Source organism: Hesperophylax consimilis, chromosome 24 (assembly GCF_061612785.1).
Source record: "Hesperophylax consimilis isolate HC1 chromosome 24, BYU_Hcon_1.0, whole genome shotgun sequence".
Classification (NCBI taxonomy): Eukaryota; Metazoa; Arthropoda; class Insecta; order Trichoptera; family Limnephilidae; genus Hesperophylax; species Hesperophylax consimilis.
In genome coordinates, this window is record NC_142859.1 from 12267599 (window position 1) to 12293935 (window position 26337).

Here is a 26337-nt window from a genome sequence, read left to right on the forward strand (position 1 = left end):
TCTGGACTCCTTTATACCAAGCCCATATCGAAAGAATAGAAAGAATTAAAAAAAAATTTAAACACATAACTCATTATAAAATAAACTTACACTTCTCAAATTATACCGAATCCATTAAATTTCATAATTTTAACTCCCTCCAAACACGACGTCTAATTTTTGATCAAATCTTATTATTTAAAATCTTACATAATTGTCTGGACTCACCAGAACTTACCAATTTAATAAATCTTCATATTCCGTCTAGATCAACCCGACAATCTGATTTATTTTATCTACCCTTGTGTAGAACAAACATTCGAAAAAAATCCCCAATTCCTCGTATATGTGCGCAATATAATACAAAATTTTACAGCTTTGACATTTTTGGTTATAACCTAAAGAAATATCGATATGAAGTAATGCGTACGATCGATTATTAATATGAGAGTATGGAATGTATCGGCAGCATCTCCTATCCAATCCTCTTCCTATTTTCCTCTTCCTCTCCCCTTTCTTTAACACCAAATTAATTTTAAGATACTAAAACTTTATTTTCCAATGCCCTTTAACATAATATTTTTATATTTATATTTATATCTATCATTGTATATTATATAAAAGCTGTTTGTTTCTTACAAAATAAATAAACATTATACTCGTCTGTCTATTACCGAGGAACGAATCAAATTTACCTTCAGCCACATAAAATTCCCCAATAGGGAATTCCATCATCTCACTTTATCCAAACGGGGCAAGGGCAGTTGGGAATCGTGTGCGGTAATCACAATAAAATAGTTTAATAACGTTACTTTGTCTGTCCAGTGTATTTAAAAAAATCGTCTTATTATTTTACAGATTATTGAGTATTGTGATACACGTCATTATTTGTGCGATATCTACGAAAAAAATGGTCATTCGCATTGAAACTCTAGGATATTACATTAAGAGCAGTTGTTTTCTGTCATGCTACAGTGTTTTTAAAGTCATTTTTTAGTAAATATATAAAGTGTTGTATATCGAAAATAACGCCTGCGACTATACACTGCCAGTGACTGAAACAGAGATAGGTATTGTCAACTTTTTTATCTGTATAAATAAAATTCAATGTCCGTACAAAAACCACTGAACCGATTACCTACTCAAATACGGTAAAAATATGGTATACAGTAGTGAATGGTAGAACAAGTTGGGTACGACCGAGACAGACATGACCCGATCAAATGAATCAAATACCCACGTGAGGTAAAATGTGGCGTATGTGATGAACGAAGAGAAGAATGTAAGAAGTGAATGGTAGAATAAGTTAAGGATGCTCGCGGAATACATTACACAATCAAGTGAAACAAATATTTAAAAGAAGATTTTTTCTATTCTTTACACAATTATTTCCTCCTAATGCACACAGGTACAATAAAATTCACATCCTTACTGCATAACTCCATAGTATAATATAAATAAGTTTGTTTATTTAATTATGTATTTAATAGTATAGTAAAATAACTTGACATTGATTATATGAAACAATTAACAGATATTAAATATTTCAAGGTTACCTATGCTATGTTTCATTGTAAAGCGCATTGAACAGTTTATAATATTATTGACATGATTTGCCACTTTTGAATTTTGGCAGTGAAACAAAAAAAATTACGATGTTTGATTTCATTCATTTTGTGATGAAACAATTTACAGATATTTTAAGGTGATCACCGATGATATGTGTCCTTGTTAAGCGCATTGGACAGTTTATGATATTATTGACATGATGCCACTTTTAAATTCGGGCAGTAAATCTGAAAAATATCGATGTTAAATTTTATTAATTCTAGTTTCAATTTTTTTTTGTTACGATGGAGCTAAGCTCAATAGTTCTTGGTATCCGGTAATTGACGGCTACACCAGAGCTAAACGAAGAAAACCACTTTAAATAAAAAAAAATCATACGTTAATGTTAGCTCAGAGGGTTGGAGCTGGCAACACGGTATCACAACCTCATACATAAGCCCACATTTAACACAACCTCAAATAACACATCTGCCCTGATGATGTACACTGCAATGCTGTCCGAAACGTTGGCTAAAGAAGGAGTTAGCGCAACACGGCATAACACCCCAAAAACAAATAGCAAAAATAATTTTGGCTGTGAAAATCTTAAATCATATTAGTTTCACTTTATTCTATGATACTGATATTTTTGGTAAATTTTTGAAGATCAGAACTATTCAAGCTTACTTTTGTTTGCAATTTAATATAAAATGAGTTTAAAACCATAATTCACCTTTAAAATTCAAAAAACACCTAGCAGTTGAGTTTAAATTTTAAAAAAAGCCATACTGGTTTTTGGTATATAAAAATAGCTAAAAATGTTCAACAGCAAACTTCTCCAGTAAATACAGTTAGTGAACCCAGAGTTGCAGCGTGACTATTAAGATCTGGATGCGTTCCAGTTTCAGAGAACGAGTGTCCCTACTTTCATCAACTTCCAGGAATTACCGTCCACACTTCTGTAATTAATGAACTTTGAACTAGCGACTAATTGAGTGCAGACCTGCCCCAGGCTCCGCTTGTTACTTGTTCCTACTGTGAACTTTCTACCAGTTAATTGAACAAATAATTAAACTTACACAAATATTAATTGAACCGCGGTGGTAACATCCAAGTTTACCGTGTCATTGTGGGTGACTCGCTGCAAGTCGATTGTGTGTGGATACAAAGTTATTAATGGTTTATTAAATTAAAGCCTTAGATACAACGTTAAAATATGATAACGAAGGTAAGAGATTGCGTTGGTTAGATAATTAGACAGTACCTACCATATTATTGTAGCAATTCTATATCAACGTCCCAATATCACACTCTTATGCGACGGATTCAACAGCTAGGAAACAAATACTACGATGTTGTTGATATATTTAGTACATCAATTTCAATATATAAGCATACCCTATTGAAGTTTTTTTCATCAAGTAGTGGAATATTTTAATAAAGGTATTTAATTTGACTAACACAATAATTTAGTCAACTGAAACAGAAAAAAATATTTTGGATTTTTTATGTTTTGTGCCTGCATGCTGTGTAGATCAAGTTCTAATATTTTGACTTTAATACCTAATATTTTGACTTTATTTTGACTTTATATTTATTTTTCTGCAATTGTTTTAAATTGTCGTTTCCTGCACTATTTTCGTGTATAATTTCGTAAATATTTTTTATATATATGTAAAAGCCTTAATAGGCGTGAAATAAATAAGTTAATAATTTGTTTGTTTTGACAGACTAGAAAGTTGATTGAATTAATAAACAATTGACTGTTACTTAATTTCGTAAAGCTTTTACGAATTTATTTTTGGGGTATTATGCCGTGTTGCGCTACTTCCTTATTTAGACAATGTTTTGGACAACTTTACAGTGTCCATCATCAGGGCAAATGTGTAAACGAAGATTGTAGTGAAGTGTGTGCTTTTTCTACATTAGCTCTACACAAGTAGGCCCTGAGGAAAACAATTTCCCCCAAGACCATTGTCATATTTGGGAATGCTGTGTGGTGGAACTTTTTAGGAAAGGAAGTTGGTAAGCTGTGGGAAGGAAAAAAGTGCGGTGCAAGGCAAAGTTCCGAAGAGGACTCTCTCGGCCGACCAGATACTACCAAAATCTCCTCGGAGACCAGAACGACTACCTTAAACAGTCTCTTCTGATCCGGCCTGCTACGCAGCTGGTGAACAGATGAATCTGACGCCAACACCTGGTCAAACCTCATTCCATGAACTCGGGCACCCCTGCTAAGTCACTAAGCGTAGCGAATCGCTGGAAAAAATCCAATGGTCTATGTCTATGGCATAGGTGTCGGTTGTCCAATATGGCGGTACCCACAACCGCCTCCCAAATCGAATATTATGCCTTATGTATATACATGCGATATTGTGTTGCCAGCTCCAATCCTCTAAGAGTTATTATATTTCAAGAGGTTTTCTGCATTTAGTTTTGGTGTAGCCGTCAATTACTGGATAACAAAAACAATTGAGCTTAGCCCCGTCGTCATAATTTTAATGATTTCATCTTCATGTTTAGTAAGCCATATTTTGATGTCGTTTTTAAACTTTTTTATCTCCATGGTGTTTTTAATCTCACTGGGAAATATTTAAATTTGTGTTTTTTCATAGAAGATTTTATTCTTGAAAAAAAAAATTGAAAAAATAGAATGTCTTTAGCCGTATTTGATGACTACATCTGAATAACTAAGTTCCTACCTGCTTCATAACATTCCTCTTCCTTTTACCCATTCCTTCACCACCCCCTTAAGCCTCATAACGTACTTTAATTTGGGATGCCATCGTCCCACTGGCTCTTGGCAGTTGGTATTTTATTTATGATGTAAAATTATTTTTTCTTTTAAATTTTACGAAATTCGTTCATTGTTCATCTTGACTTATCGATATATAAAAGTGCTCAGAAGTTTAAAAAATAAGACTAAATTATAGGCAACATGGTTCGTTTAATTTACATTTATTAAAAGGCGGAACGAAACAATTATTTTTACTTCGTTTATCTCGAAATACCAGTTCTCAGAGGTACAATATAATTTAAGCCATCAAAATGCTCTGAAGTTTACAAATTAGGTCGGAAGTTGTAGTCAATATGGTTCACATAACATTGTTACTGTAAAAGGCAGAACGAAATAATTCAATAAGCAGATAATTGCCACAAAATAAAGCCGTACATTGCGCTAGTTAAATCTGAAATAACCGGTGGAATTCCTAGCCGGAAACTACTGTGCGCTACTAGCCCGGCGAAGGTTTTACGCTACTGAAATAGTTGAGGTCAAAGCCTTCATCCCCTAACGATCGATTACACCCTCCCCCAACGCTCTTACTCGCTCCCAGCACCCCATGCCACCCTCCACCCCGCTGGAACTTGTGCCTGAAATAAAGCGTTCACGAATTCCGGGATGTGCTATTTACGTTTCAACCCTTGAATTGGACTCTAGGATTGATGTATTTTATATTCAACATCACATCTGTAATTTAATTACAGTACAATGAATAATTTATTTATAAATGTACAAGGAGAGCTATAAAAGAAATTTGTGGATCTTCTGAAAGAATGCAAAGCGAATGAGTAAGCGTAATTAATGTTTCATGGCATATCTCCATTGCCTCTATTATCTACAGTGCGAACTAAACACAATGCTAAAATTTCGTTTGCGCTGCGGTATTATTTGTGACAATACTTTTCTCAGTTGGCAACGCAGTCGACACGGAGGAGTTTGTGATATGCAAAATAAAATTATCTGCTCCGGAAACATTTTTACAATCGGCAATACGGATTAGATGTCAAAAACACGGTGATAGCGATATTTTATCGCCTAAAAAATGATTTCGGCATTATTTATAGATCTAAAAGTGTCCTACTTCTCTTCAAATAGATTAATTATATATTTTTTTGGATTTATTCGGGTATATTGAAATGTTTCGGTATTTCTGCCAATTAATTGAATTAATCTGGTTGTATATATTTATTTATTTATTAATATACAAGGCTTTTACAATAATGTGATACATGAGATTATAAGTACACAGTGGGACATAAGCGAATATTAGTATTACATTTAAGAACACAACAATATGTATACAAAACGACATTGAATGTGATACAGCTGAAATTTTCTTAAGGCATAGAATGCTACAATAATATAAAACACTTCATTTAAACAGGATAAAATATATAGAAAAGGTGACTTGCCAACAGATATAATCTAGCAAAATATTATAATAGCGCCAATAGTAGTGAGTTTATTGTTACAATCAAATTTATCTCCATTTGGCCACTATGACCGGAGTGTATGGCAAAGTAGTTTCAACAATTCAGGGCTGTCAGAGACTTGACAATTAAAAATAACATTTTTCATTAAAATAATACATCCGTTAGCCAACACTATAAGACATCTGAAGCAAGCAGTATAGTAATTGACACAAAAATAGAATTAATTCGAGGGAATCTCTAGAACATCGGTGTTGGTAAAATACTAAACGTGATAGAACAAACGAATTAATCGAAAACAAGTAAATAAGGACCACGGGAAAATCAGAAATTTACGCATGTCGTAAAAATTGACAGCATCATCGAAATTAAAATTAAAGGTTTTCAAAAATAAATTGGTTTTCGTTCAGAAATAATAAGACATATTAGTAAGTACTTGTAAGACAGAGGAACTGGAATCAATTCCCATTCCATTAGTTATCTTTTATATTTTATGTGTTTTTTTTTTCTATTACGATTCATTGTGATGTATTAATGTTATCTTATTTGTCAAAGATTAATCTAATAATACTCAATTGTCACATCAAATCATTCTAACCCCAGAAAATCGTTTGCTGTTCCTTTCAATAAAAAATATCAATCATCAAACCCTATATGAATCAAGCCTGATAAAGTTTGAAAATAAATTTGAATTTTATTTTACATTTAACTGTACTTTAAAACCTTTCCACCTGGCTATAGTTATATTGACCATGCAGTAGACGAACAACTTGATATTTACATTTATTACTTACAAGTAAGTACATCTATTACAATTTCAATTACTATTTACCAGCAATTGGAATGAGTACAATTTCAAACGTTACTTCCTCAAACTACATATTCCCTAGGTTATCATTATTACGTTTAGTTGTAACACCGCGTTACACACAACGTAAAGTTATTTATAACCCACTTGGGTAAATACCCTGGTTGACTCTACCTGAGTTTCGCAAACATTTACGGCTGCTAATATTGCAACTATTCTATAATTGCGATTAACCTCACTGACAAAACTTGCATTAAGTCGACCCTATTTAGTGAATCCCATGAAAAACTACACTCTTATAGGAAGTTGTCTATCATCAGGTCAATCTTCGCTCTGCTAACCTTTTGAACTACACACTTACATTCAGGTAGGTTTCGTCAATCCTTGGAAATAACCAAGTTATTGACTACTTTCACGTAGGTATCTATGCCTGGACAACTAAGTTCTACATGCCTACAACAATAAAGCATACAATAGTGTTGTGGTTTTCTGATATCTTCTACTCCTGAATCTGTCTAACTATTGTTGGAATATTTCTATATCCGACAGAAATGTTTCCCGGGCTAGGTGGACAACACTGATTCTACGAGGTGAAGTTTATTCCTTTACCACGTCTTCCATCAATCTTCACAGAAAGTAAACTCTATAGATATATGTTGTGTTCGTACAGACAGGTCTCCAACTCGTCTTGGAAGGAGTTTATCAATAATAGGTTCTTTTAGATTAATCAGGGATTTATTATTACTCCGCGTATTATAAAGGTGACTCGATAGTCGACCTAACTAGAAGCTGGCTAATTGGAATCTGAAACAGTAAGTTTCTCTGGGAGCCTTCCTACTGGCCCTGGCGACTACTGGCCACTGGTTCCATCTTGCGGACTTCCACTGCCATCTGACATGCACTGCCATCTGTGCGTGCATCTATGAAGCTCTTACTACCCAACAATATATTAACCTGACATTGAAGACATTTCGCGTGCCTACAACAATAAACCACGCAAAACTGGTGTGGTTTTCTGATGAATTCCACTTTCCCTTGTGATTGTAAATTTTGTGAAATGTATTTAGATTTTTCTGTTTTTCACAATAAACTTATAAATACATAAAGATTTTGAAGGCACTAGCGCGCCCTCTACATTGAAATAATGTATATACATATGTAAATTCACATGTCATCAACAATAAACCACACAAAACGGACGTGGTTTTCTGATGTATTCCTATCCCCAATCTGTCCAACTATTTTATATTCCTTGTAAGGTATATAAAAATATTCCCGGGCCACGCTGATAGCACTCAAACTAAAGCCGCCCACTTTCACCGCATTTCTAAAGCGGGCTCCTTTTTATTCCTTTGTATTTATTTGGCCGCAGTGGGTGTCCCATGTGATAACGCGCCTGCAAATGAGATAAAAATATGTAAAGTACGAGTACAGTTTATCTTTTCTCTTGGGACTTTTCTTCTTGACACTTTTATTAAAGAGAAGTACCTACCTACCAATCTACCTGGTAGTTACTTTCAAGGAATCTATGGATTAATCACAATCAAATTAAGAATAAATTACAACAAACACAGGTCATCTACTCTGTTGATTTAGTGGAAACCAATGACGTTACAATATATCCTCATCTTCTTCTACTTCCCAACCTTCAGGCTCACAATATACCCCAATTGGGGATGCCATAGTCTCACTGGCTCCAAATGGTTGGGACTCAAGTGCTGTTTCACATAAAAAAATTGAATTTTTCATATTTTGTCAGGTTATTTGCAACCCGGGAAAAATGTCTTTCTTAAAAAAAATCGAAGAAATTAAATGTTTTAAATGATCAAAATATAAATAGACAGCAAAAAATCACTATTTTGAACAAAAACATCCAATTCTATAAAGCGATGAGCACAATTAAATAACCGTCTAATATTATAGTCAACAAAACATCATCATTTTGAACGAAAATATCCGATTCTATAAAGCGATGAGCACAATTAAATAACCGTCTAATATTATAGTCAACAAAACATCATCATTTTGAACGAAAATATCCGATTCTATAAAGCGATGAGCACATTTAAATAACCGTCTAATATTATACTAAACAAAACGTTTTCTCATGATTACATTAAGGATTTACACTTTTGTGTTGGGAAAATCTTGGAAATTCTCTCTCCTAGCTTTCCCCATTGGCAGCAGCACAACGTCCACAATGGCGTCCGGAGTACTTCCGGCCGTCCCGAGACCGGAACTACCCGCCTCTGTCAACATTTCCTTTCATATCGCCCCGCAACACTGAACACAATATTATCCCTAGAAATGCAACCTACACCAATTTCAAATTTAAACGCATGCTGATATCGCTAATTCACATAAGATCTTTCAGCATGCCAATAATATAATATACTAATTTTACATTTATTTAACCTTCCAGCGGGGGCGTTGAGAAATTTCCCTTGAGCGGGCGCTTGTCGTAAATTTTACGTCATCGAGTTTTCTCCATGTAAGTGTTGTTTTCTTACACAAATGTTAGGGAATTTTTTTAAGGATGAAAAATGATAATAGGCAGTAATTATTTGACTTTCTTAAAAAAAAAACGAAGCAACACTCTAAACATGTTAATATTTCAAAACAAAATATATTATCGAACTATTTAGTGAGAATCAATATTCTCATCCTTTAATTGTTACAAACCACCTCAACTCAAGAATGGTTCTTGCATGTAATGGACTGGCAACGGCAACACTTCATTGATGCTGAGGATCTTTTCTTATCCAGTGCACATAACCGATAAACACCGCGTTTTGGAAAGCTTCTGTTTTCTTCTTCTGTTTTCGGTTAAACTGCCCTACCGTAAAATATGATTTAAGATTTTTCACGGCCAAAAGTATTTTTGTTATTTGTTTTTGGGGTATTATGCCGTGTTGCGCTAACTCCTTCTTTAGCCCTACCGTAATTCACTTTGAGAAAAACATTTATATCTTGCGGTAAATGTTTGACATTTGATTTGACTCTAGCATAGCTCGAAGCTCGATGCTGACGACTAAGTGGTAAGAGTGGGGGAAGCGATAAGTAAATTAAATTTTGCGCGCCCGCTGGAAGGTTAATATTTATTATTATAAAACTAGCTCAGTGAAAAATCACGGAGTATTGTAATTGTAAGATTTGTGCAGCAGAAGGTATTAAAATATTATGTGAATACCGCACAAGAGTCCCAACTGCTCCCAACGACCTGGAGCCAGCGAGACTATGGCTTCCCAATTGGGGTCTGTTGTGAGGCTGAAGGTAGTATCACCCTGGTAACAAGCCACGATTAAGAATCTAAATGTTGCATGAAACGGCTTTCATTTTAGAGTTACTTCTCAACCTTCCTTTTCTATATCTTATTTCCTACCCCACTTCCATTGGCTTCAAAAATATCAAAAGTGGGAAGGCATTGTCCCGTTGGCCCTGTGAGTTACCACAAAATTAAAAAAAACCCAGGAAACAATTTTCTTCAGGGCCTGTGACATCTTTGAAGATGATGTTAAGAGAGACATAATGAGCTTACTTAAGACCTTTCGGCTCCTAGGCCCCAGACAGTCGGATGATATTTATTAACTGTTCGAGAAAGATCTTCTATTTTTGAAAAAAAAAATGAAATTAACCAGAAGTAAGGGAAAATTGACCCTACTTTAATCACACGAACACGCCCACACCATGATTTTATCGGGTCGCCTGTTCAGTGCACAGCAAGATGGCGCCATGTGCTCACGCAGGGAAATAATGAAAACCGGAAGCGATCAGTTCCGAGTTTCGTTGACAGTGTATCCGGTTCCATTTTCTAATATCCGCAGTTTTCCGCGTTTTCGTAAAAGACTACTAATATGGACAAAGGAATTAGTTTTTGTTCTAATTTGGGTAGTTTTGGTTTTATGTGACAAACGAACGTAAGAGCGAGTATACCGGAGAGAGCAGGATTGTTGCTCTCCAGTTAGAGGAATGTTTTTTGTTTGAAGGAATCGGGAAACTAAAGGAGATGATAAGAGGAGGAAGGGTTGGAAAGTTCCTTAAATGTAAATCACAAGTATGTTTGCAAAATTATGTACGACCGTACTAAGAACGAAGAGATTAAACATAATCACTTTAAAGCACAATAAACAAAATTAAGAAGAACGAGTGCGCGGCCCTTTTCATGCAAAACGTAAATTTTGATTTGTAGCCAAAATACTTAACCCTTTCACACCCGAATTATTGTTTCCACACATATAAAATATGTAATGCTTGATAATACCTCAGAAAATTATTTGAAAATTTTTGGAATTTAATTTTTTTTTTTTTTTTGAAATTTTTCTATGTTAATTTAGATCAACATTGGGCGTCAAAGGGTATTTTTTAAATAGTTACGTAAAATAAACATAATACAAAAGTAATAAAAACAACTGTTTCATGTCAAAAATGCACATTGACAATGTAGTGATAATCTCTAAGGTACAAACAAATAACATTTTAACTAAAATTCATTCATAAATAAAGAAATAATCTAAGATAATAAATCTTTGAAAATTCGCCATTCTAGTCGAAAACATGTCCGTCACTACCAGTGTTAATTTGAATGAAAATTGAAATTCATTTACAATATTCTGGGAAATGACTGTGATCAGTTAATTAAACTGATTTTATTATTATAGAACACGTCTTAATGCGTTAAAATATTTGTAATTCGAGTATAAAATATTGATATCTCACCTTAAATTAAGTAATCAATGACGGCAGAAATTCGATGAAACAGCAGATGTCAAAATATTTATCGTTGTTGTGGCGGGAATAAGGATTTTAACCGAGCGGAAAAAATAGACGCTACAGAAAAGACTACAAACTCTAAGAATACGTGGCTTTTCTAAATCGCTACAGTTACGGTGAAAAAATTCACAAAGTTCGTGTTCATTTGAATTAACACTGGGGCTGAAAGGGTTAACCAAACTAAAAAATATTTGTTTAATCAAATATCTAGTATAGGTAAATGCTAGTTTATTTATTTGTGTTTCAAGTTATAAAGTTAAGGCGATGAAAGAAGTAGACATTTTATAATATTACGGCAACTTTGGCAATTATTGTGAGTTAATGATAACTATTCAAAAAATAATTTTGCGTCATTTTCTTTGTAAATACAATGAAATATAAAATAAAACAGAATAATTCCGACTGGCTTAAATTTAACTTACAAATTACCAACTTGTGAAGGAGCACAAATTTATCGAATATAAATTTAACATTTTGACTATTTTGAGTGGATGACCCACGGCAGAGGTGTTATTTATCCAATAAATGATTCCCGGGGCGGTACCTACTTTCAAATTGAAAAATGGTGAAATTCATCTATTTGATTGATCGATGATTTGATTGTCTGATGGTGTTTAAAATACTATTTTTTCATATTTACTCTTCTGTAATATATCGATTTTATATAATATAAAATGAACTGAAATTATAATATTTTGTATTACAGAATGAAATCTATATATACTCGTGTACATAAAAATGTAAATGTTAGGGCATATCAAGATTCCATTCAATGTACCTGCGCGTTCAACACGCTCTTGTGTCCTGTTTAGGGTTGATCAAAGCAAAACGAACTCTAAGCAGAATTCTTGCCTGAACAGACTATGCAATAATTACAATAGCGTATTATCCAAGGTTGATATTTTCAGTTGCGAACTTACCAAATACAAGAGGTCCATAAAAGAATATTTCTCTGATGGTTTGTGAATAATGTTTATGTCTCTATTGTTTATATCTCTATCGTGATTTAATTTATATCTACAACCTCTCCATGGCTATTAATGTATTGTTTTGTGAATTTTTTTCACAAATTTAATTTACTTATTCCATATTATGCTGTCTCAGTAGAGGTAAAGTCACAAGAAGGAAATCCATAATTGTTTTTATTTTACCATATAATACTTATGTACAAACTGATTAAACGTAAACTGTCGATTTCCCGAAAATAAATAAATAATATAGAACGAATGAGCGAAAAAATGATTGTAAGGAGAATATATGAGGCGAATGCAAATGGTAGCAGAAGTCGGGGACGTCCGAGGAAGACTTGGCACGATCAAGTGAATCAGATAGTCGAGTCGGGCCATGTCAAGAGTCAGAATAATAGAAGAGTGTGTATGAGACTATGTATGAATGTGAATGAGGCAAGAAGTGTGTGCCAAGACCGAATTGTTTAGCGGTCCGTCCTCTGATGCCGTGATGGTTAGTTAGTTAATTAAGTGTTCGTTTGTTCAAAATCTTAAATGTCCGAAATTTCTTCACCGATTGCTTTGAAATTTTGACACAATGTCCAATACGCTTGTATTTTTATATACATATATTATATAGATGTCACCTGTGGCTCGTAAAAACATGTTTTTTTTAAGAAAAACAGTGCCATCTGTTGGACAAACATGTTTTTTTTAGAAAAACAGTGCCATCTGTTGGACAAACATGTTTTTTTAGACAAACAGTGCCATCTGTTGGACAAACATGTTTTTTTAGACAAACAGTGCCATCTGTTGGACAAACATGTTTTTTTTATAAAAACAGTGCCATCTGTTGGACAAACATGTTTTTTTTAGAAAAACAGTGCCATCTGTTGGACAAACATGTTTTTTTTAGAAAAACAGTGCCATCTGTTGGACAAACATGTTTTTTAGAAAAACAGTGCCATCTGTTGAACGTAAAAGAAATACGCACATTATTATTTATCTATCTGAACAGACGGCCGGCATAGTCCAGTGGTAACGCATTGGACTGCCATTCCGAAGGTCGCGGGTTCGAACCCGGCGTGCGCAAATAAATTTTATTTGATTAATTTGTGTTATTTCGCAATTAATTAATTAAAATAATATATAGTATAATTGCGGCACGTTCCAGAGTGGAAGATACTACCAGTATCGCCCTGGTGTAAGACCACCATTCAGAATTGAAACGTTGCTCCAAATGGCTTTAGCCGTGTTTAGTGACTAGATCTGAATAGCCAGGTACTTCCCCACCTTCCTCTTTCCCTTCCCCACTTACCTTCAGCCTCACAACATCCCCCAATTGGGGATGCCATAGTCTCACTGGCTCCAGACGGGAGCAGTTGGGACTCTTGTGAGGTATTCACTATAAAAATTAAAAAAAAAAAACACACTGAGCTACAGTAAAGGGTAAAGCTAGTAATATTATAATTTTATTTCTGACTTAATTTTTAGGGATAATCCGTCTAATAAGGCTGAAGGAGAGCAAGCAGATTATGCAAAGCGAATTTAATTTTATGTAGATCTGTCCAAAGCATATAATTAAATTAGGACTTTAATTAAAACAGAATCGCCGCGGAAATAAAACAATTATTTTTAACACAAATTAATTTATTATAATCATAATACCTGTCCTTTGATGTTCAGAACATCGTATTAATAAAAACTTTTCAGTAAGTTAGATTTCATGATTTCTAGAAGGGTATAATATAAAATAAGAGTGAAAAGTACTGCCCGGGTGAAATACCACCATTTAGAATTAAAACGTTGCCAGCACATTTGGTTTAGTGGCCAGATCTGAATAGTTAGGTACTTCCCAACTACCCCTTCCACTCCTCCGCCGTAAACAATTGTCTACACGGAGAAAAATGAGTATTGCTGATTTAATAAAAGTCATTCGCAATCCGATTAAAAACGGGATTGCATGTCGTGTCTTGATAAACTTTGAGTAAATTCCTAACACATCGGAACACGTGTTCGTGCATCTGCATTTGCCTTCATAATGTACATTGACTGATGTACATTATGAAGGCGAAGGTTAGACGAAGTATTAGGATTTTGATGAAAATGCTATTGACGAAATATTAGGATATTGATGATATAGTTTATAGGTTCCATAAAAAATTTTGATGGAACCTATAAACTCATTCGGGCCTGCAGTCCCATTTTTAACCGGATTACGATTAAACTCAAGAGATTCTTAATAAATTAGCAATATTCAATATCAATAATTTTTCTCAGTGCAAGATTCGACAGGTAAAGGGAAATTGCTTTTGTAAAAACCGAATATTATTTTTAAAATTAAAAAACCTCTTTACTTCCTCTTTAAACCTCTAAACCTTAAACTTGTAAGAGTTCACTTAAAATAACGATAGTATAGTTAAATTACGTATTTTTATGTTGAGAATAAATTTTCTATAACTATAAAATATTTAAAAAAAATTAAAATGTGTCATTTCGGTTTGCAACCTAAACAACATGTTCATTTTTATTCGTGAATTCGGCGGTGTTGACATCACGCCCTGCAACGTTGGTGACAGCCGTCTTACCCAACATAGACGTTTTCTATGTCATAACGACGTTGTACACAATAGAAACATAAATAAATCATAATTAGAAAAATCAGTATTAAATCTTCCACACATTTCTAATAATATTCATGTGAAAATTTCTTTTGTTCGCCTTCTACAGGTTTTCCAATAGGAGGTGTTATTTTGATATTCGATCGTTAAAGATCAATGGTTTCGTTGCTTGTGTGGCACGTAGCGCCGTCTTGTTGAAAGTAAAAGTTGTCCAAATCAATACCATCCAATTTCGGCTATGAAAAATCATTAATTATATCTCGATATCGCAATCCATTCACCGTAACTATTGCTCCAGCCTCATTTTCGAAAAAGTAAGGTCCAATGACTCCGCTGGGCCATAAACCACACCAAACAGTCACACTTTGAGGATAGAGAGGCTTTTCAACAATAAATCTTGGGTTTTTTGAGCCCCAGATGCAACAATTTTACTTGTTGACGAAGCCACCGAGGTGGAAATGGGCCTCATCACTCAAGATGATTTGCATTTGATTCACTCAAGTGAATTTTAATAATTTCAATGCTTTGTTGAAGCGTGTATCATTCCATTTTTAATAATGGCGTAGTTTCTACCTGTCAAATGTCAAAAAATGACAGCTTCAAAAGAAACATCTACCGAAATAGCGGGCTATTCAAAATAACACCTCTTATTGGAAAACCCTGTATATCTTTTTGAAAGCCGAACGTGTTTCGGTCACTAAAATTTATATCTAATACTTTTTTCTTTCTAAAGACGAACCAAATTACAAAATACCTTTACAGTTTCACAAAATTTAATTCATTGGCAAATTAATTATTTCAATACAATTGGCATCAAATACAATATTATGTATTAGTTTAGCGGTAGCGCTATTTCGATTCAACATTTTTACATGAAAACATCTGATTCTATTGAAATTAAAATATTAACATAAATTATAAAATAACTTAACTGCTGTTATAAAATATGACATTGACAATACGATATTGACAAGAAAAATTATCCCATTATATAAATAAAAATGTAAATGTTAGTTTGTTCAAATTCTTAAATCTCTGAAAGTTTATCACTGATTAATTTGAAATTTTGACATAACGTTGTATTCAAATACGTGTGCATTTTTAAATACATATAGATGTCACCTGTGACGGATAAAAACTTGTCTTTTTAAACAGCGCCATCTGTTGGATGTAAACGCAAAACGCGTAATTGTTTTACTATCTGCACAGACAGACTGAGCTACAGCACCGCGTGGCGGGGTAAAGCTAGTGTATAATAAATTTATTTTTACTATTCCGCTAGTTCTATTTCGATTCGTGTTACCAGACGCCGTAAGGCCCGGATAAATTCCGTTTTCGAGATGGGTTTACGAACATCCTTCCGAAATCCTTTGGGATTGAAGCCGGGTTACGATACCTATCGTCGTCCTTTTATTGCTAATGTCTGGGGGCAAGAGAGAGATAGAGAAAACAAATAATAATATAATGATCCTGGAATATAGAAGGTCAGCCTTTAAATGCTGAGGATTTAGAAGTTTGTCTTAGATAAAAATGTTATGCCATGTTTCTAAAAGTTGTTTTTCGTGCTTCTTACATTCTCATGAATTATTTTCCTATCCCGTCTATTCATCAGTATTTATGAGATTCGTACAAAGTCGTTCATTCAATAAAATATTTATGCCTTTATTTTTAGCATACATTTTCTTTAGGCACATTGAAAAGATACTCAGTACAGTAGGGTGTATATTTTTCGTAAAAACGGATTTCCAAAAAAATAATGGTTTCCAACACAATAGTTTTTTTAATTGATATTACATTCGCCTTCTTCTGATATCCTCTCTTTTCAGAAACTGGCTATCGTCGTAGCCTGGAACTACGGAAACTGCAGTCGTACCAGACACGTACATTCATTTGTAATGTCTTCTTATTGAATATCTTAATATACTATGAAAATCACACTTCACTGTGTTTGAACACGCTCATCTCCGAAACCACCCAACCGATTTGAATGATTTTTTTTTTATGTGCATTGTTGGTTCCAGCTTAAGGCAATGTAATATTTTAAATTGAGCCGCTATCAATAACAACCCTTACGTAGATGGCGATAAGGTTTAAATCCCCGCTTAACACCATCCGCCTGTTTTGATTTATGCATGAAAAAACATGGCCAAAAAGTGCTTTTTATTTTATTTTGTGGATGTTCAGGCATAAATATTTAATAAATAACTTAATTTTTCACATTATACAATAAAATCATAACCGAAAATGGGTTCGTAAGTAGGAGATTTTGAACTTTAAAGCAGTTTTCATAGGCCTATACATTATTTTTTTCTAGGCTTATAAAAAGACTTATTTAAAAAAATACTCGATTATTTCAAAGGCCAAGATGTATTCTACTCGCAGTATTTAATTAAAGCATCTGAAACATTTCTAGGCGACCAAATTTTCAAACCAAAAACACATGATTTTGCATTACTACGTATGGCATCGCCTTAAAAGCTTAGTTTTGGAACTAAAAAAAAATCCAAATTTCACCTCCTGAAGTTTGTGAACTTTACGCGGCTACCCTGCATAGTATAATTTGATGTGTAAATAAACGACAAGAGTTTTTGATTCAAAACTAGTAACAATGAGTAATGATTTGATTTTGCATATGAGAATATGTTGGTAGATAATCCATTCCGGTTGAAGTACTGTTTCAATTAGTTGAATTACTCTCAACGTCTTCATAATACTTGGTGTAATAAGCACTCCACTTTGCGAGGAAATTGATACTAAGCGTAGCTTTAACATATTAACAGCAATATACAAGATTTCATGTGATTATTACGAGCAGGCTTAGATAAATCACGGATATCATGTCAAATGAAGATCTTTATATACATAAATATTGGTTTAAAGATTTATATTATTTATTTATTTAACTTATAATGAAAGTGATTCCTGGCATAATTTACAGTAAAAATTTCATTAAAATTTTGTTCTCCTGTGACTTTTAAAATTTTTTTTAACCTTTGGAACACCAGACCTTTTTGAGAGAAATCTAAAATAAACTCTAAAGTGTTCCAAGTGAGTGTGATTCTGTTTTTAAAAAAATGCACTTTCTCATGGCAAACAGGTTTAAATTGCACATCGAAAAATTCTATCTAGGGCGAAATTCCAATGCCATCAGGGCATGAACGGTTTTTCGACGGGAAAATTTTTTTTCCACTGGTGCACAAAAGGTTTTCCAGAGATCAAGAAACAAATAAAAAATTCTTCCAAGTGTCATCACTGATCGCTAAGCCAAGTAAAGATCCATTCACTCACCCCGACCCATCTGTCGAATACCAACAGATTTTTTAATGTTTTTAGTTGAGAATTTTATTGTTTTTTCATTTACATTTTTACTACAAAGCATTGGTATCAGGAATCATTGGTCATAAGTCATAAGTCAAGTTCGTCCCATTATTATTGTTCGACACATTACATATTGTTAGTTGCGACGTCGGAACACGTGTTCATGAATATTCTAATATTTTCGCATTTCATCATTTGTATATTATAAGGACAAACGCAGGTGCACGAACACTTGTTCCGATATATTATAAATGTACTATACCTAAGTTTATAAGTAAACGTCCTGAAATCCCCTTTTTAATAGGATTTTAATAAATCATCAATACTCATTTATCTCCGTGCACAATTTATTTAAAAGACTGTACGTTAAGATCAGAAGCATATTTTAAATTTTGGAATATTTGATTATTTATTATTTTTTATAATAATCTAAGGATATTCATGGAGCAAGGTAAGGTTAACATTGTGTCAATTATGTATTATGTACTGTTTTACCAGTACATCTGTTAACCTTTAAATAATAATAATAATAATAATAATGATTTATTGTCTTCTTTTCTTATTAACACATAGATATAATGATATCCTCACTGGGATCTCCCGTGCTGAGGATGTCATTTACATATTATAATTTAATTATAAGAAATAAATGCTGATAAAAAACCGCCCGTGTATCCGTTAACCCTTAAATGCTGATGACTAACCACCCGTTTATCTGTTAACCCTTAAATGCTGATGACTAACCACCCGTTTATCTGTTAACCCTTAAATGCTGATGACTAACCACCCGTTTATCTGTTTACCTTTAAATGCTGATAACAAACCGCCCGTTTATCTGTTAACCCTTAAATGCTGATGACTATCCACCCTTTTACCTGTTAACCTTTAAATGCTGATGAATAACCACTTGTGTGTCTGTTAACCATTAGATGCTGATGACTAACCGCCCGTTTGTCCGTTAACCTTCAAAGGCTGATGACTAACCACCCGTTTATCTGTTAACCCTTAAATGCTGATGACTAACCACCCGTTTATCTGTTAACCCTTAAATGCTGATGACTAACCACCCGTTTATCTGTTTACCTTTAAATGCTGATAACAAACCGCCCGTTTATCTGTTAACCCTTAAATGCTGATGACTATCCACCCTTTTATCTGTTAACCTTTAAATGCTGATGAATAACCACTTGTGTGTCTGTTAACCATTAGATGCTGATGACTAACCGCCCGTTTGTCCGTTAACCTTCAAAGGCTGATGACTAACCACCCGTTTATCTGTTAACCCTTAAATGCTGATGACTAACCACCCGTTTATCTGTTAACCCTTAAATGCTGATGACTAACCACCCGTTTATCTGTTTACCTTTAAATGCTGATAACAAACCGCCCGTTTATCTGTTAACCCTTAAATGCTGATGACTATCCATCCTTTTATCTGTTAACCTTTAAATGCTGATGAATAACCGCTTGTGTGTCTGTTAACCATTAGATGCTGATGACTAACCGCCCGTTTGTCCGTTAACCTTCAAAGGCTGATGACTAACCACCCGTTTTTCTGTTAACCTTTAGATGCTGATGGCCCGCTTGCAGAAAGAGCGAGACACCTGCTCCGAAGAGTTGGTGGGCCTGCAGGAACGCACCGAGCTGCAGGCCACGCAGGTCTCCAAGGCAATCCGGGATAGGGACTCCATGGCCACGGAGCTGGAGGTCATCAAGGAGAGGTGGGAGAAGGCGCACCTTCTGCATCAGAAGCTCACGGTAAGTTCGCCAAGCAAGCAGCGATTATTAATAGAACAAGCAGATAGGAGACCGGATTCTGATAAGAAATGAGCAGATCATCTATAGTTTTGTTAATTTCTTTATTATTCACCGATCACCGCCACGGATCAAACGCCAAGTGCTTGTGAAAATCTTGACTTGAATTGAATTCTGCTAATGAATTTGACATCATTGAAGAAGTTTTCGAAGATATCCGACTTTCAAAGAATCTTTGAATTCGTTCCGTACATTAAATTTATCGAGAGCAACAGAAAAGTTTTCAAAGGAATATTTTTACATTTTCCATATTCTAAAAATAGCTTCACCCCAGAACTTTACTAGATTATAAAAGATATAATCTCTAAATAATATAAAATAAGGTCATTTTCCGCGTCAGTCTGTTTGTGCGATTAGTTCTTCTAAACTACACAGCGGATTTTGATAGCGTTTTCACTGTCATTTAGAGAATTTCTACAGGAAGATTTTGTATATTTAATACATGCATATTATAATTACAGAAAGTGGAAAAAAATCGATGTTTCATAATAAAGTTTTAAAAAATTTTTATCGGGAGTTATATTCTCAACGCTGACAACCTTCTGAGATACATATAAATAATGTACTTCGAAATTGTAAATCGTAAAAAGACCTACAAAAAAGTCCGCGATGGTACATAAGGATAACTCCCAGCAATTCCGGGTAGCTAGTTAAATATAAGACTATGGTAGATTCCTTCGAATTGTATCGTCCAGTTTTATAAGAAACGGAACAGATCTAGAAAGAATTATGAAAAGCATTTATCTTTCAAAAAATATGAAGTGATGTCAGATAATTTTACGAGATTCTCGTATGTATTCTGACTTTGTAATGAAATTTCTAAAAATGTGAAGTAATGCCGGATAATTTTACGAGATTCTCGTATGTATTCTGACTTTGTAATGAAATTTATAAAAATGTCAAGTAATGACGGATAATTTTACGAAATTCTCGTATGTATTCTGACTTTGTAATGAAATTTCTAAAAATATGAAGTAATGTCGGATAATTTTACGAGATTCTCTTATGTATTCTGACTTTGTAATGAAATTTCTAAAAATATGAAGTAATGTCGGATAATTTTACTAGATTCTCGTATGTATTCTGACTTTGTAATGAAATTTCTAAAAATGTGAAGTAATTTCGAATAATTTTACGAAAATCTCGTATGTATTCTGACTTTGTAATGAAATTTCTAAAAATGTGAAGTAATGTCGGATAAATTTACGAGATTCTCGTTTGTATTCTGACTTTATAATGAAATTTAAGTAATATTTTCAATTAATTTAAGGTTTATGAAACACGGTTATATTGTGTTCTAGTAAGGAATCGAGTAATTTGCTTTCGTTCACAAATAGAACTTAAAAATTGTGAAAAAATTACCTTAAGGTAGATATTTTATAGCACTGCTATTTGTTGACATAAAATAAATCTTTTAATAATTTACATAGCTCTGTTTTCGTGAAAAAATTACCTCAAGGTAGATATTTTAAAGTAAATCTTCTTTAAACAGTATAAACACAGTGACTATCCGCGTCTGTCTTTTTGTGCGTTTAGTTCTTTGCAACGGATTTTCACTATCATTTAGATAATTTCTTGTTAAGATACGTACTGGACTTACTTTAACCAGTGATTTCTGACATTATTTCGTGTAAAAAATGAAAACGAAATTTTGGTCTCCGGTGACATTTTTGATGTTTTTTTTTCAAATATTTTGTTTTAAAAAACAGTTTTAATTTTTTTTCCACGTGTCTTCAACGGTAACTCAGACGAAAAGCCGCCCAAGCCCTCAATTCCAAGTCCAATTCCTATTGATTTTATGTTTTTTGTTGAAAAAAAAAAACTTCCAATGTCACCAGAGATCGAAATTCTCCATATAATGTCAGGAATCACTGGTTAAAGTAAGTCAATGACATCCCTTAACACCCTGCATATAATACATGCATATTATATTGATAATAAGTAGAGAAAGGTCGAACAACACCGGGTACATGTCAGCTAGTACTCGTTTTAAGATAAAAAGTAACAAAATTTGCATGAAAACTGACAATGTGAAACATAAAATTCTAAAATTTCACATCTCGATCCATATGAAAATATTTTCTTTCATCTCTTTTTCACGTATTCCATTTTTAAATCCTGTTCAAATTTAAACTTTCAACATTTCTGAAATTTTATTTTCTGAAAATTCAACTCTGATTTTACCTAAACTCTAAACTCTTCCCTCGTAAAAGCAATTCGTATTTCGAAATAAAAAAATCCTAAAAGCTTATAAAATATTGCCTGAAAATTCTTTACAAATTTTCTCTGTGAAAGGAAACATTATTAGAATTCTTTACAAAGGAAATATTTGACGGAATGATACGACATTTTTTCTTTGTTGGTAAAACTAATAGCGATGCAGTAGAAAGGTGACACATATTATTTATATAAAAAAAAGTGTATGTGGCGGGAGGGCGGCTTGGATTTTGTTTTTATACAAATCTACAGTTTTATTCCGAGATTGATGAAAATTTGCACACTCGACCTTCAAAACAAGAGGAAGGTCACTGTCTACATCTGATTTCGAAAAACTCTGTTTAATGGCTGGACAACGCCGGAGACGTCAGATATCAGATATAAATATTCTAAAATAACTTTTACCTTTTCGAAAACGTTCTGTTCCAAATTTTTTCAATAAATTAAGAATCCATTATTTTTCCTTTTCAGATTTTTGTAAAGTATATTAATTAATTCGATATAACATATAATATCATGGAATACCGAAAACTTTAATATTCCGTATTTTCAGAAAATAAAATGCCGCCTTCCTCAAATGTCTTTTGAGGTTTCTCGATTCTTTGGGGCCCATTGTATTTGCGGGCGACCTCTGTTTATTTCTTCAGTTTATACAAATAAAAAACGATCCTGCTGACATAGTTTTGAAACTATTTTTTCGAACTAGAATTGGTGCAGAGGTTTACCCCAGCACACCTGCGGATGGCAAATATGTATCGGAGTTGTACTATTGCGACACAATTTTTGGTTCTTCGAGCCGGATTTGCGCGAACACCACTGAAAATTGATTTCAATTCAGTGCTGAACTTTTTGTAAGACATTTCCAATAGTTGCCAATTTCTTTTTTTTTATTTATTTCACCTGTTATATTTTTTTCTGTTCTTTCGCTTGTACATCGCAAGCACTTCCAATAAAGCCCGAAAAACAACATTAGGCTCGAAAGAATAACATTAGACTCGAGAAAGTAAAATCCATTCTCGAGAATTCTTTTTCTCGAACAAGTAATTCAAGTCGGATTAAGGATTTCTGTGATATTATTAAGGCGGTTTTTCTTTATCGTCAGCGGCGATAACTTGGCAAATAACACGGAATTGTCTTTTATTATGTATTTCTTTCCATGTTTCGAAGATTTTCTTCTTAAACTAAAATTGATGACAGGTCTAACTTATTTTATCGCGGGACTTTAACCCTTGGATGGGTGGCCGTGTTTAGGTGTCCAATAAAAATAAATGTAATTTTTTAATGTTAGAGTGGTTTGCAGCTTTTTGGGTTATACGACATTAGTAAAATTTGTGACGGGAGGGGGGTGACAATGTGATGATAACTCATAAGATATTTAAAAATATTATTTGTTAAGTATTATAAACATTATTTCAAGTTTTCGCAATAAACATCAATTTTCATCTTTTGACTATTTTACCAAGATTTTTTTCAACTAATCGAAATCTTTTTTATATCTATATAGCTCACATCTTTTAATAGAGAGGAGCCTAAAATGACACTTACATTTTTACTCCAAATAGTGCCATCTGTGCGTACTTCAGACGGATTCTTACGGTGCAGTTTTGCACCTCAAACTCAAATATAGATTTGATTAAAATTGTGATTTTATTATAATCTACCCAAGTACGTAAGGGGAATTTTAGCAGCTGTGTGGCGTCTGAATTTGCCGCTGCTAAAGAAATGCAGCCGCCCAATCTTGGCGGTGGGTATGCCGATGGGTTAACGCCTGTATAATATATATAGGTAGTATATATGACCAAATGTCATTTACATTTTTTTTACTCCAAATGTTGTCAAGGATCACTGGTTAACGTAGTTAGGTACGTTCCTTAAAACCGTGATAGCTTCACAAAAGGGTTGTCTGTGAATTAAAGCGTATAAAATGTAAAAATTGAGGCGGTCTGCGCAGAAGTGATTATTGTGATTTTGTGAAAGAGTGATGGGTGACACACCGGCGCATGTGTAGGCGGAAGATTAAAGATGGCGGCTGTCCGTTTGTGATTGTTATCGAAGAGAGCCTAAACCGTTTGACTAAAATGATGTTTACCAAAGCACTCGATAGTTTTCTCTAATGGATTAAGTACAAAATGAAGTGCCTAATCTAATCTATATGTTTATTTTCAGTTGGAAAGAGATGACGCCATCACGGAGATGGAGATTCTCAAGGAGAAGTTGGACAAGGCTCTTTACTCTTCGCAGAAGGTGGCGGATGAAAAGGAAAACGCTCACAAGGAATACGAGAAAATGCTAGAAAAGTATGATAGGTAGTTATTGCTTTCCGTCGTCTTGTGGTAGAAAGTCCAGTGGTCGTCGTGTCAAGTATTTACTAATTATTACCTTTATTATTATTGTTTACATGTGTATTTAAGTGAGCACCAAATTAATAATGGTTTGATCCCCATAATATTTCAGCAATGAGAGTTGAACGCTAATTATATATGTCATCGATTCGCCCAAAATTGGCTTTGATCAAGTGAAAAGTTGCTTGGTTATCATTTCAATTTATCAATACACGGTGTCTGGAAGCTTAGAGTACAAGCAGGCAACTGATGAATCTGCATCATATAAAGAATCCAAAACAACTTTGTTAGTATTTCGATTTTTTTTTCGGGGACTAGAAATTTGACCAAAAAACTTGATATATTCGAAAACTAAAGCTCAAATCAAAAAACTTATTATTTATTATCCCGCTTGTGCTACGATTTTCACACCGTGTATACATTGTGACCATAAATCGTGCTCATTTAATTTGTAAAGTAACCTCGCCTAACTCCATGCTTTCGATAGAAAAAATCAAGATTTCTAAAATCATTAATAATTTATTACAAATAAATCTGGGCTCAAATAATTATTAATGTCAATTTTTTCGTTTCTTATATTCTCATTCTGGTGCTGGTCTCATTTTTCTAGGTGACCATAAAAAAATTGGTGCTCATTTAAATAAGGATTACCCCAATGAACTTGTTCATTATAAAATATGGAATATGAAAAATGAACACATCGATTTTCAAAAAACATGATTTCATAAAATATATCTTTCGTAAGTCTATCAACCTAGCCACATTTTTTTCACATCCTTGGGGGTGCTGTGTGGAATGTATTTTAAGAAAAAATAAAAGAATTGGAAGAGGCTAAAATAAAGACTTAAGTTGAAAGCATTCATGTTATTATAATTAGCAAGTTCATCGTATTTGTATTATGAACAATTAAATAAATGTGAAAATATGCCATTGTTTTTATTAAATAATGTTAACCAACAAAATATTATAAGATACGAAATTATCGTACCTTAAGACAAGTTCAGTAATTTACTCACTGTTCTTTTTTTAATTAACAATGGTCTCAAAGGGTTAACTGATAAAAACTACAAATTTAATGGCCGAAATTCATATTTATTTTTTGAGGAACTCTGATATTGTACTGGCCTCTACTTCTCTCAAATCTGCATTTTTCCTCTAAATAATTTGGTTATGTTTTTCTAAAGATCAACAGGTAAGATTGATGTCTTGTTGTTGTGTCAATGTGGATTATATTTGTATTGTATGAGAAAAAGAGGTCATTACAAAAGAAACTTAATGTGTTTGGCTGTTTTATTAATTTTCTTCATAAATTCATACTTACCATTTAAGTATTGATTTTCTTATTGAAAAATTTTAATGGTACCTATAAACACTATTTAGCAGAGGCGGTTTCTTGGTACATACATTTGTGCATTGCACTGGTTATCTTCAGTCTTCACAGCTTACAACGACATCTCTGACCCACTCATCAATGTACGAAAGTATGAACGCCACAGTCATAATTGCCGCCGGGTCATTTGAGCCATGTTCTAGTTCAAGACTTTCGTGCAAGTTTCGATGTGAACAAAAAATTATTTTCCCTTACGGGGACAGCTTGGCCCGCCAAAATGGTGACATAAGCGAGACAGATTACGCTCATAACGTCAAATCATGAGTTAAAGCAATGAAGACGTACAATCTATCTCCTCGTTCAGGGCCGGCCCAGTGCCAAACTGCGCCTGCCGCGAGTAAAATTTTGCACCCCTTTTCAAAATCAGTAT

The 26337-nt window shown here is 33.7% G+C and overlaps 1 protein-coding gene across 1 annotated transcript in view; it reads left to right on the top strand.

Moving 5' to 3' along the window:
- brp (ELKS/RAB6-interacting/CAST family member bruchpilot) overlaps positions 1-26337 on the top strand; it is a 195395-nt gene that overhangs the window by 163048 nt on the left and 6010 nt on the right. Inside the window, exons 9-10 of the mRNA XM_089646431.1 lie at positions 19773-19961; positions 24402-24541. Coding sequence (XP_089502557.1) covers positions 19773-19961; positions 24402-24541 — 329 coding nt within the window. The remainder of the gene's footprint in view (positions 1-19772; positions 19962-24401; positions 24542-26337) is intronic.